Here is an 18074-nt window from a genome sequence, read left to right on the forward strand (position 1 = left end):
TGAATAAGACTCACAGTGACTGAAGGCTTGCACGTGATTCCTGAAGGAGAAACTATCATAACTTTAAACTACAGTCCTAAAAAAAAAAAAAAAAAAAAAAAAACCTCTCTCATTTTTGGTCTCTTACCTTGTCACTTGGGTTCTCATTCCAAAATCCAGTGACCTCATTGACTGCAGCACTTCAATACAGCCCATGTACTGGAAGAAGAAAAACAGAAGAACAAGTGGGACAGAAATACCACAAAGCAGCCTCTTAGCTTCTTAGGGACTTCCTGGGAAGCCCTGAAGTCAGCTCTTGATATCAAGTTACACTTGCACACTACCTACCATTGATATTTCTGATCATTAATGGACACAAGCTTTCTGTTTCAGCTCAGTTTTAAAACATCAGCTAAATCCAAACTATAACATCAGGAATGCAGGTAGCAAAGATTAACATGGGTTCAGTGGTTAAAAGTGTGGGCTCTCTGGGGTCAGGCCACATGACTGCATCCTGGTTCTGCCACTTCTTAGTTACGGAATCTCAACTTCTCTGCAGCACAGTTGTATCATTAGTAAAATGGAGCTTCAATTAGAACTGTGTTAAATTATTTCACACATGCAAAGCTTTTAGAACAATGTCTAGTACACACAGATACCCAAAAAGAAATGTGAGAAATAAAATAGGATTGTTGAAACATCTAAAGAGATATAACAAGTATAGAAATGCATGTAACACCAAACTTAGTAATATAAGATCTTAGCAGGTTTTGCAAGATTAGAAAGATTCAGGGAGTTCAAGGAAGAAAAATAAGTCATGTCCCACACCAGTGATTACAATATTTAAACTGAACGAGGAGTTCTAAGGAATTGTGGCTTATGAATGTTATGAATGGTTTGTATTTAACAGGGCTGCAGTGGGGAGCTGTGGTAGGCTTTGGGCAACAGCATGATGTGACTGGATCTGTGTTTGAGGAGGCTTAAGTGAGCAGCAGTGTGAGGTGGGTTAAGAGTAAGGGAATAACTTAGGAAGCTCCCATTGGGGAGGACGTGATGACAGCCCACACTGAAGAGGGGCGGTGGCAAGAGGAGGGAGGGGACAGATTCAAGAGACATCACGGAAACAGATACTACAGGACTCAGCAGTGGATCTGAGCCAGAGAGTAAGAGAGAAGGATGAGTCAAGGGTGACTCAGACGTATCCAGCCAGGGTAGCAGAGGGAACAGTGATGCCATCAACAGGAAAGCCAGGAAGGGGAAAGATGATGAATTAGTTTGGGACACATTGACGGCAAGACGCTGGTGGGGTATCCAGGAAATAACAAGCCGGCAGTCAAACACTGAATTCAGGCTCCTGGAGAGGAATTAAGCTGGAAATGCAGATTTGGTGCCCTGTATAGCTTCACCAGGTGCGGCTGTGGGAGTAAATCCTCTTAGCAGAGCCTTGGTTGGCCAGGGCATGCACATCTTTGAGCATCACCTTGTAAAGGCTATGAGAGCCCAGCAGTCTGATCGAAAGGGATCTGTCAGCCCTTTGGGAATGGCGTGCTCCCTCTTCAGTTTTCCTTTGGAGTTCTCATGCCTTTCTCTGAGTGGAGATGGTAAAGGCACTGTGGAAAGAGGCAGGAGCCACACAGTGGGTGGGGAAGGCACCTCCCCAGATACTCCTTACAGTATTTCTGAGCAGGTAATTCTACAGACTTAACATCCTAAGAGCAGCAAAGTGTGCCAGCGTGGTCTTGCGCCTAGTGTTGGGGAGAGCACGCTAGCTAGAACATTCTCAGCCAAACCCTAGTCAATCAGACTCCTCTTGGGGTCTTCAGTATCGCTACGACAACCATTCTGAGTATTTCAATCTGTACCACTCATGCTTAACTTAGGCTTGAGTACCATTGAGAAATAAGTGATGCCAAGAGATTGCTATTCAATAGACCATAAAACCATAAACCAGGAGAAGAGAGCTAGATTTACAGGGCTAAAGGCCATCTCCACAATGTATGGAGCCAAGCTCCATAGGCAGGGAGATTTTGAGAAAACTGCTTGCATATCTTCCCTGGGGGCTCCGGCGTCCCCTGCCCTGCAGGGCCCTCTGTCCACTCCAGGACATAACCTGCTCCCCTCCCTCCCTCACCTCTGGCCCAGGAAAGAACAGACTCCCCATACACAAGCTGGAGAGGCTGCTTTCCCAGGACTCCTTGTTGGTGCAGAGGTGGGTGGCATCTTTCCCCACAACTGTCAATCACTGATTTAAAACAAGGTGATACCAACCAGCCCTTCACTGCACACTTTTTGAAAAGGTGACCAAGCAACTACATTTTTCATACCCTGCCACAGCGATTTTTCAAAAATGCATATCATATCATGTCCCTCCACTGCCTAAAACCTTGACATCTAATATGAAACAAAGGCGGCCAGCGCCGTGGCTTAACAGGCTAATCCTCCACCTTGCGGCGCCGGCACACCCGGGTTCTAGTCCCAGTTGGGGCGCCGGATTCTGTCCTGGTTGCTCCTCTTCCAGGCCAGCTCTCTGCTGTGGCCCGGGAGTGCAGTGGAGGATGGCCCAAGTGCGTGGGCCCTGCACCCCATGGGAGACCAGGAGAAGCACCTGGCTCCTGCCTTCGGATCAGCGCGGTGTGCCGGCCGCAGTGGCCATTGGAGGGTGAACCAACGGCAAAGGAAGACCTTTCTCTCTGTCTCTCTCTCTCTCACTATCCACTCTGCCTGTCAAAAAAAAAAAAAAAAAAAAAAAAGAAAGAAAGAAAGAAAAAAAGAAACAAAGGCGCTGGGGCTGCAGCTGTGGTGCAGCAGGTAAAGCCGCCGCTTGCAACACCAGCATCTCACATCAGAGCGCCAGTTTGAGTCCCAACTGCTCCACTTCGATCCAGCTCCCAGCTAATGGCCTGGGAAAGCAGCAGATGATGATCCAAGTGCTTGGGCCTCTGCCACCCATGTGGGAAACCCGGATGGAGTTCCTAGCTCCTGGCTTCAAACAAGCCCAGCCCCAGATGTTATGGCCATTTAAGGAATGAACAGTGGATAGAAGATCTCTCTTGCTTGCTCGCTCTCGCTCTCGTTCTTACTCTCTCTGATGCTCTGCCTTTCAAATAAATTAACAAATCTTTTAAAAGAAAAGTAGGTCCTCTGCCTTGCGGCGCCGGCACACCAGGTTCTATTCCCGGTCAGGGCACCGGATTCTGTCCCGGTTGCCCCTCTTCCAGGCCAGCTCTCTGCTATGGCCTGGGAGTGCAGTGGAGGATGGCCCAAGTGCTTGGGCCCTGCACCCCATGGGAGACCAGGATAAGCACCTGGCTCCTATCTTCGGATCAGCGCAGTGCGCCAGCCGCGGCAGCCATTGGAGGGTGAACCAACAGCAAAAGGAAGACCTTTCTCTCTGTCTCTCTCTCTCACTGTCCACTCTGCCTGTCAAAAAAATAAAATAAATCTTAAAAAAAAAAGAAAAGTAGGAATCTCTTCTCAATGTAACATATCAGATAGTCTATTAAAGAGAAAAACAGGTGCATTACTACAAACTCCTAGAGCTGCATTTTCTGGCCTCTGCTTACCCCTTCTGCCCCACCTGTGTCACTCTCCTACCACACACTTGGCTGCGGGGCCTTGGCACTTGCTGTTGCCTCCACCCAGCTGTTCACCCATTGCTCTGAAAAACTGACTCCTTGTCCTCCTGCAGGTTTTTTTTTTTTTTTTGAAGATTTTATTTATTTATTTGAGAGGTAGAGTTACAGATAGTGAGAGGGAGACACAGAGAGAAAGGTCTTCCTTCTGCTGGTTCACTCCACAGTTGGCTGCAATGGCCGGAGCTGCACCAATCCTAAGCCAGGAGCCAGGAGCTTCTTCCGGGTCTCCTACATGGGTGCAGGGGCCCAAGCACTTGGGCCATCTTCCACTGCTTTCCCGGGCTACAGCAGAGAGTTGAGTGGAAGAGGAGCAACCGGGACTAGAACTGGCGCCCCTATGGGATGCCGGTGCCACAGGTGGAGGATTAACCTACTGCACTACGGCCTGGCCCCCATCCTGCAGGTTTCAATTCAAATGACACCCAGAGGCCCCCTCCTGCCGTCTCCATCCTGATTTGCCACCTTCTCATCTCTGAGTGGTTATCAAATTTCCTCGCTAATTTGTCCGTCAGTTACCTGTCCTCATTCCCTGGCTGACAGCCCCCTAAGAGGAGGGACCATGACCAACACCACATTTCCAGCTCATGCCAGGACCTGGCAGGTGAGCAGTAAATATTGATTAGAAAACTGAAGACAGCATCAAGTCTTCAGTGCTACTGTACCTTTAAGATGAGCACCAAGGGAAAGAGAGTGAGGGAGGTGACGGTGTGACTGTGGCCTCTCCACCCTGGGGACCAAGGCGGAGGACAAAATCAAGGAGGCCTCAGAGGGAGACTCGGGCTCCACGGGGCAGGAGCCTGGGGGAGGGTTCTAGGTTTCTCAGGTCTTTACTCCGTGTCTGTTACTGCTCTTGATCCTCCTTTACGAGATCGGCCACAAGCAACCTAGACAAGAGTGAGTTCTATAGGAAGCAGGCTGCTGGAAGGACAGTCTCAGGTTCTCAGGCTGGGGGCAAGGACAGCCCTGAGTGACAGGGCAGAGGGCGAACTGTGAAAGGAAAGGGGAGGAGCCTGCTTGACTGACGGGAGGAGGACACAGAGGCACCCCAAGGACCAATTCCATGGGAGGGATGGGGTCACACTAGTGGCAACTGACCCAATAAAATGAACAGCCAAAGATGGGGCTGCGGGCATCTGTAAAGACAGGGGTTTTGATGTGTTTTTGCGGGGTGGGGAGGTAGGACAAGGCTTAGGGCCTCCTCCAAGGTTCTGTTCATCGCTTCCCAGTGATAATGGCCTTATCTGATTCCACTGAAGCAGGCCCTTTCCCTCGCGCCAGCCTGTGCTGATTCACACACTCATCTCTGTCAGTACCAGCACAGATGACCCACACCCTCCGCCAGCCTCACTGTGATATGATGGAAGGTTCTGGAGAACGGTGTCTTAGCCTGAGGTGACTGACAATGAGGACAAACCCCCATCCCCCATGGGCAAGTCCTGGAGAAACTGCAGCTGATTTTTGCCACCATTCCCCCAAAGCCCAGAACAGAGGTGACCCTCCCACAGACCGGCACTGCTCATGTCATGTAGAGATCGTTGCCATTGCTGTAAGGAAGTGGGGAGGGGTTGTGCATAAAAATCACCTTCCTGCTCCTTTGCTTAGGTGCCGGAAGGCTGCATAAGCAGACAGTGGCTGAATACCAAGGCCGGAGGGAGGCATTTAGTGTGTTGAACGTAAACTGGAGATGACAGTGCCTCTCCTTCATTTATTAAATGAAGATCGGTGTAAGACACGGTCTCTGTTCTTAAGAAACCCGGCCCCATAAAGCCCCGACAACCACGGAAAGCAAGGACTTTCCTTCTTATGAGGCTGGTCATTGTTGTGAGCTCCATTTAATAGATGAGGAAATTAGAGCCTATTAAAGGGAAGAGCCTGGCTCGGATTCATGGATTCACTGAGACTGCATCAGCATTGACTCCAGAGTCCGCAGTCATCGCGGGGACCCCGGGTAACCGATGCAGCTGGAGGAGAAAGGTTAGCTAGCTGACTCCCTCCTCTCGGTCTGCCCAGCTAGGTAACCAAGTGCTGAGACTGGGGGCCACATTGCTAACAGCAGACATGACTGTAAGCTGCTCTGGGGACCGCAGGAGGTGGCACATGAGACAGAGGCACTCCCTAATTCCCGACCTTGGGTGAGGGGAGGACACTGAAGCCCTTTATCCAGAGGCATAAGGGGTTGGTAAGAAAGTGGGGGCACTCAGCAGGGCCCAGACAACCTTCCCATTCAGCACCTGTCAGACAGCTCACCCAAGCCCAGCTCCCTCCTGCCCTCCCCTCATGCCCCAAGGCAGTAATAATATTTTCTTGCAGTCCCAGCTTCAACCACTTGCTTTCCGGGAGAAGCGAGCAGCCTATTCATGCTCACGTGTATCTTAGGCTCTGCACGCCAGGGAAGAAAGTACTAGGGTTTTCAGAGCAAAGGCATGACAGCCGGCTTCTGGGGACATCTCATCCCGACTCTTAGAGAATGAGGACTTCAAGTATTTGACCTAAAGACAAAGAGATGTACATTCGTATGCCAGAGTATTTCAATAAGTCCATGGAACTGAGAGTTTATTGGGGCAGGCATTTGGCTTAGTGGTTAAGATACCATCTGAGAGGTCTGTATCCAAAATATGAGTGCTTGGGTTTGAATGGGCTCTGCTTCCATTCCAGCTCCCTGCCAATGTAGAACCTGGGGAGCAGCAGATGATGGCTCAGGTAGTCGGTCTTCCCATGAGAGAAACCTGGAACGAATTCCCAGCTCCCGCCTTATGCTTGGCCCAGCTCCTGCTGTTACATGCATTTGGGGAGTAAACCAGCAGATGGGAGATCTCTGTTTGATTGTATCTCTGCTTCACAAATAATTTTTAATGCTATTTTTTATCGGTGAAAAACTGTTTGAAATCCATGCATAGTTTTTATTTAATAATACATGTTTCCCATAAACTTTTTGAACATCTTTTAAGTCCCTGTATGTCTGCAGGATACGTAAGACACTTAACAGTAGTTGTCTCTAGAAGTGGGGAAAAGGTAGATTTTTTTACTCTTTACCCATTTGCACTGCTTATATTTTTAAAATAAATATGTGGTATTATTTGAGTGAAAAAAACTCGGTAATCGAAGTCCATCACTTCCCCGCTGGGAAGCATTTATTAATAAGGGGAAGGCCCTTCTTGCCAGGGCGCACACCCTTCCTGAGAATGTCCCTGCCCCCGAGCTGAGTATGGGAGAATACGACTCGGAGATGTTGAAGGCACAGTGGGTTAAGCCACTGCTTGTGATGCCAGTCTCCCGCATCAGGGCGCCAGTTCCTGTCCTGGCTCCTCGGCTTCTGATCCAGCTCTATGCTAACGGGCCTGGGAAGGCAGCGGAACAAGGACCAAGTGTCAAGGCCCTGCAGCTCGTGTGGGAGACCTAGATGGAGTTCCTGGCTCCTGGCCTCAGCCTAGCCTGTCCATGGCTGTTGGCACCAGTTGGGGAGCAAGCCAGTGGATGGAAGATTCTCTCTCTCTGTCTTGTTCCCTCTTCCTCTCTGTGTGTTCTTCCACATCTCTGCCTTTCATATAAATAAATAAGTCTTTTTTTAAAAAAAAAAAAAGAAGTTTAAGGCATGGGCCCTGTACTTAAGTCTATAACAGGAATGATAAGAACAGCCCTTAAGAAACAGTGAAGAACGGTATATAATCAAGTCTGATATAATGAGTGGCCGACTTTCAGGCAATACGTGCTCAATGGTGGTGAAGGCCACCAGGGTGGCAAGAAGATACTGTAGGGTTTTCCTGCCTCCTTTTAATACATTAATCTTTCCCAGTAGAAAACAAACAAAAAAAGCAGGGAGGTAGGGAGGAAAGACATTCCCTTCATAACATTGTCTCCATTCTCCTTACTTTGCATTCATGTCACATAAAGTTTCAGCATTCTACAGAAATTGCCTGAGCAAACCAACTGCTTCTTCCAGGTCCACGGCAGCGAAGGGCTGACCCCCACCCACCCCTTTCTTTTTCCTCTGACCGCTCCTCTTCGGCTTTCATGAGAACATTTTACCCAACTCCTCATCTTTCTCCTCTATTCCTTCTCGGTCCCCCTGGGTGGATCCTTACTTCCATCTCTTTCTCTTGAACAACAGTTCCTTCTCCACTCATTGCATACCAGTGGTTCTCAAGCCTCGGGGCCTAATAAATGCAGTAGGGAAACTTAGAAGCCTGATACTGCTTTCCAGGTTCTACTCCAGTCCAATAAAATCAATCCCCAGCACACATACACCTGTTTCTGACATCAATACCTGCTGTGATGGTGCAAAGATTTTTCAGCCCAAGCACTCTCTCACCTCCAGGCCAGTATGAACACATGAATAATCTATTTGTATCTCAAATTCAACACATCCAAATGATTCCTCTCCTCACATTTCTAATCTCAAGCAACAGTATCATTATCTACCTAGTTATGTAAACCAGGAAACTAAACCCTCCTCTTGCTTTCAAATCCCTCATCCAGTCAGTGAATGAGCCCTAGCCTTTCAATCTCCACATCTCTCTCATATCTGCCTGTCTTCTTCCCTCAGCTCCACACTCTGCCCCAACTTGTACCCTCCAGTTTAGGCTCACTCTGTCTCTCAGTTGCCATACAGTGGATTCATATCATACACAAGTTTGATGTACATGACTTCAACTATATCCACTTGGCAGGCAGAAAGCAAGAGATCGGTTTCTTTGTTTACGTCATTAGCCTCCTACTATTCTTCAAACTAGACTTTGACCTCAACTGACCCAGGACAGAGGGCTCTCTCTATAAACACAAAATCAAATACAAGACACTGGTTTTGACCTTGGATAGTCCAGATGCACAGGTGTCGATAATTTCAAGGATCAGCTGATTTTTTTTTAAAGATTTTATTTATTTATTTGAGAGAGAGTTACAGAGAGAAGGAGAGCGAGAGAGAGAGAAGTCTTCCATCTACTGTTTCACTTCCCAGATGGCTTCAATGGCTGGAGTCAGGCCAACCTGAGGCCAGGAGTCAGGAGCTTCCTCTGGGTCTCTTATGCAGGTGCAGGGGCCCACACACACGGGCCATCTTCTGCTACTTTCCCAGGCCATAGGCATAGAGCTGGATCAGAAGAGGAGCAGCCGGGTCTTGAACTGGTGCACGTATGGGATACCGATGCCACAGGTGGAGGCTTAGCCCACTATGCCACAGAGCCGGCCCCAGCCAGTATATTCTTTATTCTACTTGAGTTTCACTCTAGTGCTGACTTAGGCTTCCCTGAGAGGGTGTCTCTGGTATCCCACTCCCTGAATCTGTCTTTCCCACTGAGCCAGCATTTTACTGAACAGTGGATCTGACATGTTATCATTCCATACAATCCCATCCCATTCTCACTTAAAACTCTCACAGTTCCCTCTACCCTTAAAGCAGAATTTCTGGAACTTTGGGGAAGTTCAGAATCAACAGGGAAACATAAAAGCAGATTTCAAACAGCAGACACCTGGGCTCTAAGAGCTGCTTCTGTGGCGACTCTGCAAAATCACATTTTGATATGCATTCGAGCCATCCCGCCACAGGGCTTCAGGAACCACACTTGGAAGAAAATACCAGTCCTCAGGGAAAAACCCGGCTTCCTTCACATGACGTTCGGGGCCTCCAGGGATCTGGCTCCTGCTGAACTCTGTAGCCCCTTGCTGCTCTCTCTCACCCCCTCTTCTTACACTCGAGCCATTTGTCTGAACTCCCCCAGGCTGTTTCAGGTTAGAACTGCCCCCTCCTCTGCTCCTTCATCTTGCAATGTCCATCTCGTGCCTGTCCAGCTGGCTAACACCTAGGCATCATTCACAAGGAAAAATAAAAGCCGCTGCCTCTACAAAACCTCTCCTTTTCTTTCCTTGCCTGCCCATGGGATTGACCACTCCCTGGTGGGCCCTCCTCTAGACATTCTAGGAATTTCTAGCAAATGTTTTATAATACTTGAATAGCCCATAAAGAACTTTTTGTCACTATGTCTGTGCCTCTTTTAGAGCAGGAAAGGTTTCTATTTCTTTGTATCCTCCATGCAAAGTCTGGCTCAACAGTGTTCTTGAGATGAGCAAGTAAGATAGAGTTTGAGAGAACTTTTGAGAAAGGACAGATGTATACATAAAAATGATCATATTAAAGATTTAGATAATAGTATACCCTCCTTGAAATTGAACATTATCTGGGGCCAGCACTGTGGCATAGAGGGTAAAGCTGCCACCTGCAGTGTTGGTTTGAGTCCCAGCTGCTCCGCTTCCAATCCAGCTCTCTGCTATCCTGGGAAAGCAGTAGAAGATGGCCCAACTCCCTTGGGCCCCTGCACCCACATGGAAGACCCAGAAGAAGCTCCTGGCTCCTCGCTTCGGATCGGTCCAGCTCTGGCCACTGTGGCCATTTGGGGAGTGAACCAGCAGATAGAAGACCTCTCTCTCTCTCTGCATCTCTGTAACTCTGCCCTTCAAATAAAATAAATCTTTTTTAAAAAATGAACTTACAGACTACTCCATTTATAATATAATCAAAAAGAATAAAATATTTATGAGTAAATTTAGCACAATAAGTGCAAAACTTATACTTTGAAAATTACAAAATATTGTTGAAAGAAATTCAAGAAGAACTGGAGCCAGTGCTGTGGTATAGCAGGTAAAGCCACTGCCTGCAGTAACGGTATCCCATGTGAGTGCCGGTTCGAGTCCAGGCTGCTCCACTTCCAATCCAGCTCTCTGCTGTGGCCTGGGAAAGCAGCAGAAGATGGCCCAAGTGTTTGGACCCCTGTATCCACGTGGGAGACCTGGAAGAAGCTGCTGGCTCCTGGCTTCAAATCAGCACATTTCCAGCCATTGCGGCAAACTGGGGGTGAGCTAGCGGATGGAAGACCTCATTCTCTCGCTATGCCTCTCTTTCTCTCTCTGTGTAACTCTGACTTTCAAATAAATAAATAAATCTTTATTTAAAAAAAGAAATTCAAGAAGAACTAACTAAATAGAAAGATCTCCCATGTTCATGGATCAGATGATAAAATTGTTAAGACTGAAATACTCTTAAAACTGATCTGATGCAATTCAACTCCGAACAAAATCCCAGATGCTTTCTTTGCTTAAACTGAAAAATGGATTCTAAAACTCTTGTGGAAATTCGAGGAATCAACAATAGACAATAATGATTGAGAAAGAACAAAGTTGGAAACTTACATGTCCCAGTTTTAAACTTACTATGCAAGCTACACAATCAAGATATTGTGGTACTGGCATAAAGACAGACATATAGGTCAACAGAACAGAAATAAAACCTCATTTTACTGATTTTCAGTAAGGATGCAAAGTAATTCAACAGAGAAAGGACAGTCTTTTCAACAAAAGGTGCTGGGACAACCAGATATTTATAAACAAAGAATGAAATTGACCCTCTGCCTTACAGCACTTGCAAAAATAAACTGAAAATGGTTGTAAGATTTAAATATGAGCCCAAACTATAAAACCTTAAAATAAAACAGTCAGAAGTCAGGACAGGGCTGGCACTGGGGTGTAGTCAGTAAAGCCTCTGCCTACAGCACCAGCATCCCATATGGCCCCTGGCTATGGTCCTGGCTGCTCCTCTTCTGATCCAGCTCTCTGCTAAGACCTGGGAAAGCAGTAAAAGATGGTCCAACTGCTTGGGCCCCTGCACCTATACAGGAGATCTGGAAAAAGCTCCTGGCTCCTGATCTGCTCAGCTCCAGCCATTGCAGCCATTTGGGGAGTGAACCAGTGAATGGAAGACCTTTCTCTCTAACAATCCACTCGGGGCCAATGCCATGGTGCAGTAGGTTAATCCTCCTCCTGCGGCACCAGCATCCCATATAGGCACTGGTTCTAGTTCCAGCTGCTCCTCTTCCGATCCAGTTCTCTGTTATGGCCTGGGAAAGCAGTAGAAGATGGCCCAATCCTTGGGCCCCTGCACCCACATGGGAGACCCAGAAGCAGCTCTTAGCTCCTGGCTTTGAATCAGCCCAGCTCCAGCCATTGTGGCCATCTGGGGAGTGAACCAGCAGATGGAACACCTCTCTCTCCCTCTCCCTCTCCCTCTCCCTCTCCCTCTCCCTCTCCCTCTCCTTCTCCTTCTCTCTGTGCCACTCTGACTTTCAAGTAAATAAATAAATCTTTTTTTAAAAAAGGGCAACTCAATATAGATTCCTCTAAGTAAGATACACAAATAGCCAATAAGCACATGAAAAATGTTCAAAAAGTCAAAACCACAAACAGATACCACTTCACAATCTCGAGAATGACAATAATATTTTTTAAAGCAACAAATTAAAAATCACAACTGTCAATAAAGACATGGAGAAACCGGAAGCATCATACCCGGCTGGTGTGAGAGTAACAAGGGAAAATAGCTGAGCAGTTCTTCAAAAAGTTAAACATAAAATTCCCAGAATTATCATAGGACCCAGCAATTCCACTCCTAGATATATATCAAGAAAACTGAAAACATGCCCATGTAAAAATGAGCACTTAAATGTTCATAGAAGCATTATTAATAATAAAGAGTAGAAAAATCCCAAAATCCATCAACTGACAAGTGGATAAATGAAAATTATTATATCATGGAATGTTATAGTATCTGGCAATAAGAAGGAATGTGGTACTGATACATCCTAGTACAGCATGAGGGATCTTTGAAAATATTATTCAATGGGGCTGGTGCTGCGGCTCAGCGGGTTAACACCCTGGCCTGAAGTGCAGGCACCCCATATGGACCCGGTTCTAGTCCCAGCTGCTCCACTTCCGATCCAGCTCCCTGCTGTGGCCTGGGATAGCAGTAAAAGATGGCCCAAGTCCTTGGGCCCCTGCACCCATGTGGGAAGACCCAGAGGAAGCTCCTGGCTTCCGGCTTTGGATCAGCACAGTTCCAGCTGTTGTGGCCAACTGGGGAGTGAACCATCGGATGGAAGACCTCTCTCCCTCTGTCTCTGCTTCTCCTCTCTCTGTGTAACTCTTTCAAAGTAAAATAAAATAAATCTTTTAAATAAAAAGAAAGAAAATATTATTCTAAGTGAAAGACAGTAATCACAAAAAATCACTTGTCCATTTGTTACATGACTACATTTATATGAAATTTCCAGAATGGAAAAATCTGTAGAGCTAAAACGTAGAGCAGGGGGTTTGAGAAGGGGGATCATGAGTTAGGTGGAGTATGACTGCTAAAGGAAACACAGAACGTCCCTTGAGTTTGACAATGATTTTCTAAAATTTGTGATGGTTGCAAAACTCTGAATATATTGAAAACCATTGAATTCAACACTTTAAATGAGTGAATTTTATGGCATATGGATTATATCTCAATAAAATAATTACCAAAAAGCAGCAATAGGGGTGGATGTTTGGCTTAGCAGTTAAGACCAGTTGTTCTGCCCACATACTGCATATCCGGGTTCAACCTGGCCCTGGGAAGCATCAGGGATGGCACAGTAGTTGGGTATGCTACCACCTGGGAGACCTGGGAAGAGTTCCTGGCTCCTGGCTTCATTCCCTCCAGCCCTTGTGAATACTTGGGAAGTTAACTAGCAGATGAGAGCACTTGCTCACACGCCCGCTCTCGCTCTCTCTCTCTTGCTCACTCTCTTCTCTTTCTCCGTGTCTTTGCGTGTGTGCTTTTGTCTTGTAAATAAATACATCTTCTAAAAAAAAAAAAAACAAAAAAACAAGAGGCCAAACAAGCTATCTGCAGTGTGTGACCTTGGTAAAAACTATTCAGGAAATATGTTATGAATGGATGACTAATGACTAAATGAATGAAACATCGGAAATTATTACAGTCGTTTGCTAACTTCTCCAACACCCTGGAGGTAGTGTTCACTACTCTTCCTTTGGGCTCTCAGAACCTCTTGGTCACACCCCTAGGTTGCACTTGCCCAGTGGTGCTATGGTTTGTCTGTTTCTAAGTCTATGCCCCCCGCTGGACTACAGGCTTCTCAAGGGCAGAGAGTGAATCTTAGTCATCATTATCCCCAGCACCTCTTACAGAGCAATAAATGATTTATTTGAATGAATTAGCCAAGAAATGATGTTCAGGAAGTCTGAAAATAACCTGCATCCTAACTGGACCATCTGTAATGTATTCCTTCTTAAAGGGGTATTATCACCAGCTAAAATAATCCTGCCGTTAAGATGGTCAGACCCCCTCCCAGTCCAAATTTGAGTTGGAACTTGGGTCCCATGACAAGGGAATGGAAATCCTGCCCATTTTCATGCAATGTCAATCAAATGAAGACCCAGGTGGGTAGGCAATGGGTGCTCCCTGGGAATGGGGAGCAAGTTTAGAAGAACCTCAATGAGACAGGTGGCCAAACAGATGGGCCACTCAGGACACTCTTCTAAGGAAAGTGGTCTTGGCAAATGCTGACTTCTCTCAAGAGTGATCTTATAGCATGTTTGACACTTTTGTCCAAGGGTACAGAGCTGTTGACACCTTCCCTCTTCCCACCATTTTCTGTCCACTTACATTTGCTTTCCTGCAGAGTACTTATTGCTGAAAATATTATGTGTTTGGTTTTCGTCTGTGTCCTCCACTAGGAAGGTAGTAGCAGAGACCAGGACTGTTCTATCCCCAACACCGGGAATACTTCCTGGCACAAAGCAGCCTCTTGAAACATTTTTGGGTTGACTGAATTGGACACATTTTTAAACATCCACACTGCCAAAAGCTCCTCCTTCCACTTTAGTTTCAAAAGCCTGAACATCTGAATTTGTTTACAACTGGAGTCTTGGCAACCAGGGAATTTCAACCCTCTGAGTCCTTAGTGTTTACAAAGATGGAACCTTCTAAAAGGAAGATTTCCCTCTCCAGGGCTCCAGCTGGAGCCAAAAAGCAGGGCTGTGACGTGTGCAAGGACCAAACCCTCTGCCCCTCCATGCCCTTTCCCCGGCAGGTGGACTCCTGTACCCGCAGCACAGGCAGAGCGCTCCCACCATCTCCACCCTCTGCAGTCCCAGTCCTAGTCCCCCTAAGTAAGCACAGCTGATCACACCTTAAGTAAAATCTCTTGAGGAATCTTAGGCTTAATGAGGGAAGTATGGATTGATTCAAATGAAGTTTCTCTTTGACAGTGGGCAACCAAGGATCAGGCAAATAGTATCCTCAGTGCCCAGAGCACTGATACACAGTGATCTTGGTGGTGTCAGCACTTTGGTGAAACCCTAATGCACTAGGCTATGGGCTGCCTACAGTTGTCCAAAGAAACCTTCCAATTCACTTGAAAAAAGGCCGTTTGTCCATGGGCAGGGAAAGTATGACAATCATCCACATTCCGTGGGGCAGCCATGCTGCGTCTCATTCCAACAGTCCTACGCCCATTGAAAATCCCTTACACATATGGATTTTTTGAACTTAAAGAGTTTCATCTCTGCCCACAAGCCAGACATAGCTAGCAAGGTAGAGGTCATCCCTGTGGAGGAAAACCGCACAGACAGCATCTGGAGGGCTATGATTTCCCCTAGAAATAGCTCGTACCCACCGGGTAGGAGCCACAGGTAGCTCTTTCAGGCCAGAAGTCACCTGTGTGATCACACACTTCTGTGCAGAAATGTATACTGGGTCTGCTCTTACGAGTGCTATGTCATTGGATCCCGTGTATTGGGTCCTGAATGGATGGAAGATCCCCTTTTACAGACGGACAAACTGCTTCTCAGAAGTTCAGTGCTCTGCCCAAGAGCCAAGAGGGTGCTTAATGGAGAAGAACTCAGATATTCTGATGTTAGAAGCTGCTGTGTTCCATGTCATCTGCCTGACCTGGAGAAGTTTATCAGATATGAGAGACTCCAAGCCCTGCCTCTATTAAAAAAATACATAAGATGTCACACAATAAAGCTGGGCTCTGACTTAAAAAAACTCAAGTTTGCATCATCCTTTCCATAAGCAAGCTGCTGACAACTTTCCTGGGGCACCTGGATCAGACACAAGTGTCTCCATCATACTTACCCTCCTGCTTGCCCCTGAGCCCCGATGGCTACAGGCTAGGGTGATATTTACAAAGAAAATGAATTCAGGAAATGTAAAACCTCTGCATTAAAGTTACTGTGTTGTGTCTCTCCTCCACCTACCATGAAAATCCTCTCTCTACATGGTAATATATATCATGAACAGAACAAAGAATGGTGAGCCCAGGCATTCTCTGGAGCTAGCAAATGTTTCTATATCCCATAATAACTTAGAGTGTGACCTGAAAAACGGTGCTGTAGCTTGCATGTATCCCTCAAAATTTCATGTGCTGGAAATTCAATCCCTAAATCCATATATTGATGGTATTTGGTGGTGGGACATTTGGGTGGTAATTAGGATTAAATTAGATAATAAGGGTTAGGCACCCATGATGGCATTTGGTGGTTTCATAAGAGGAGGGGGATTCCAGCTCTCACACTTGCTCTGTCTCGCGGTGTTATGCAGCCAGAAGGCCCACACAAGTACTGTGCTCTTGGACTTCCCAGCCTCCAGAAACCTGACCAAATAAACTTCTATGTTTCATAAATTACCTGGTCTCAGGTACTCATTTTCACTTGAGAGGCAGCAACAGAGATGGATAGATTTCTTCTCTCTGTTGATTCAGTCCCCAGTGTCCATCACCACTGGGGCTGAGCCAGATTGAAGTTAGGAGCCGGGAACTCCACCCAGACCTCCCTGGGTAGCAGGGATCCAAGTATTTGAACCATCACCTGCTGACTCCCAAGGTGCACATTAGCAGGCAGCTGGAATTGGGAGCAGAGCCAAGACTTGAACCCAGGCACTCCAATACGGGATGCAAGCTTCCCAAGTAGCGTCTTAACAGCTGCACCAAACACCTGCCTCCTGTCTCAGGCATTTTGTTATGGCAAAAGAAAACGGACTAAGACAGTGAGTACTGTGTTCAGTTCCACACCCTGTCAATCACCTTCTGTGTTCTGGGGAAGTAAGAACTGCACTGGAAAAGGTGAACTCTCCTTAACCAAAATATCATTCTCAAATTGTCCTTTGCAGAAACTCCTTGGGGCGCTGGGTGTTACATTCAACTTTAATGTTATTATGGAGATTCAGAAATTGCAATCAGTAACTTTAACCCAAATCATTTATGGGCAGGAGCAAGTGTTGATACTAAATCCAAGGCTCCTAACAATGAAGAGATTTTTATCACAGGATAGGCCTAACCCTAAAGATCAAGAATGTGGCCGGCGCCGTGGCTTAACAGGTTAATCCTCTGCCTTGCAGCGCCGGCACACCAGGTTTTAGTCCCAGTCGGGGCGCCGAATTCTGTCCCGGTTGCCCCTCTTCCAGGCCAGCTCTCTGCTGTGGCCCGGGAGTGCAGTGGAGGATGGCCCAAGTGCTTGGGCCCTGCACCCCATGGGAGACCAGGATAAACACCTGGCTCCTGCCATCGGATCAGCGCGGTGCGCCGGCTGCAGCGCGCCAGCCATTGGAGGGTGAGCCAACGGCAAAGGAAGACCTTTCTCTCTGTCTCTCTCTCTCACCGTCCACTCTGCTTGTCAAAAAAAAAAAAAAAAAAAAAGATCAAGAATGCTATCTTCTGTTTCTCTTGAGAAAATTTCTTACCTGGTGGGGCTGATTCCCCATAATGAAAATTAGGGTTGAAATATTGGCTTGCAAAGACTGGCATTTCTCATATTAAGTTGTTTCTGTAAGAGCAATTGTCTGCTCTCTCCTGGTGGATCCAGAGATACTCCTAGTTGTGTCAATATATCCGGAATAGAAGCCTCCACAGCACTACTTAACAGGAAGAACAACTGAATAATTGATTCCAGGAGCTGTTGAACCAGAGACCTATGGTTAAGAAGGCAAGTTTTTTCTTCTCAGGAAGTCCATTACTCCTCCGGACCTGAGCTCCTTCTCTTTCCCTATTTCCCCCACTCCTTTCTGTTGCATGCATGGGAGTTATTAATGCCCTTCCACAAATGTTTCAACTTTTCAGCACCCTCCCCCCATCCATAATAGAATAGTAACTCTCTTGCCCCCTTGAAGTTGGATGCAGCCTCTGATATGGCCAGTGATAAAACTATGGAAGTGATTAATCGTCACATTTCTTTTCACTTGCCATTGGAGAAGCATAGAGATAGAGCTGACCTCAGCCCATGTTGCTGGGTGAGAATGACACAAAGCAGGGCCCTTCCCCAGTCAAGGTACAAGGGACACATCACAGAGGAGGGAAATAAACCACTTCCTGTCTAAACCACCGAGAAGCTGGGATTATTTAACCTTGACTATCCTGACTGATGCAATAACCGTGAGACGGGAGAAGGAAGACAACATACAGTCTGCAAGCATGGGCTTCAATGCCACACAGGCTTGGATTTGAATCTCAGCTATGCAGTCCTAGCTGTGAAACCATGAGCCAGTAACTTAATTCCCAAAGCCCCAATTTCCTTGTCTATAAAACAGGGACAATATTTATCTATTTTGTGGGGTTATTGCGAGGATCCAATAAAGTAATGCATGTCCTGGGATGA

At 46.7% G+C, this 18074-nt stretch overlaps 1 protein-coding gene across 1 annotated transcript in view; it reads right to left on the reverse strand.

The window, feature by feature from the left end:
* The window catches only part of SHC4 (SHC adaptor protein 4), a 139227-nt gene that overhangs the window by 95232 nt on the left and 25921 nt on the right, over positions 1 to 18074 (reverse strand). The window contains exon 2 of the mRNA XM_062204767.1: positions 128 to 198. Coding sequence (XP_062060751.1) covers positions 128 to 198 — 71 coding nt within the window. The remainder of the gene's footprint in view (positions 1 to 127; positions 199 to 18074) is intronic.

The sequence above is a fragment of the Lepus europaeus genome, chromosome 11 (genome assembly GCF_033115175.1).
Source record: "Lepus europaeus isolate LE1 chromosome 11, mLepTim1.pri, whole genome shotgun sequence".
Taxonomy (NCBI): Eukaryota; Metazoa; Chordata; class Mammalia; order Lagomorpha; family Leporidae; genus Lepus; species Lepus europaeus.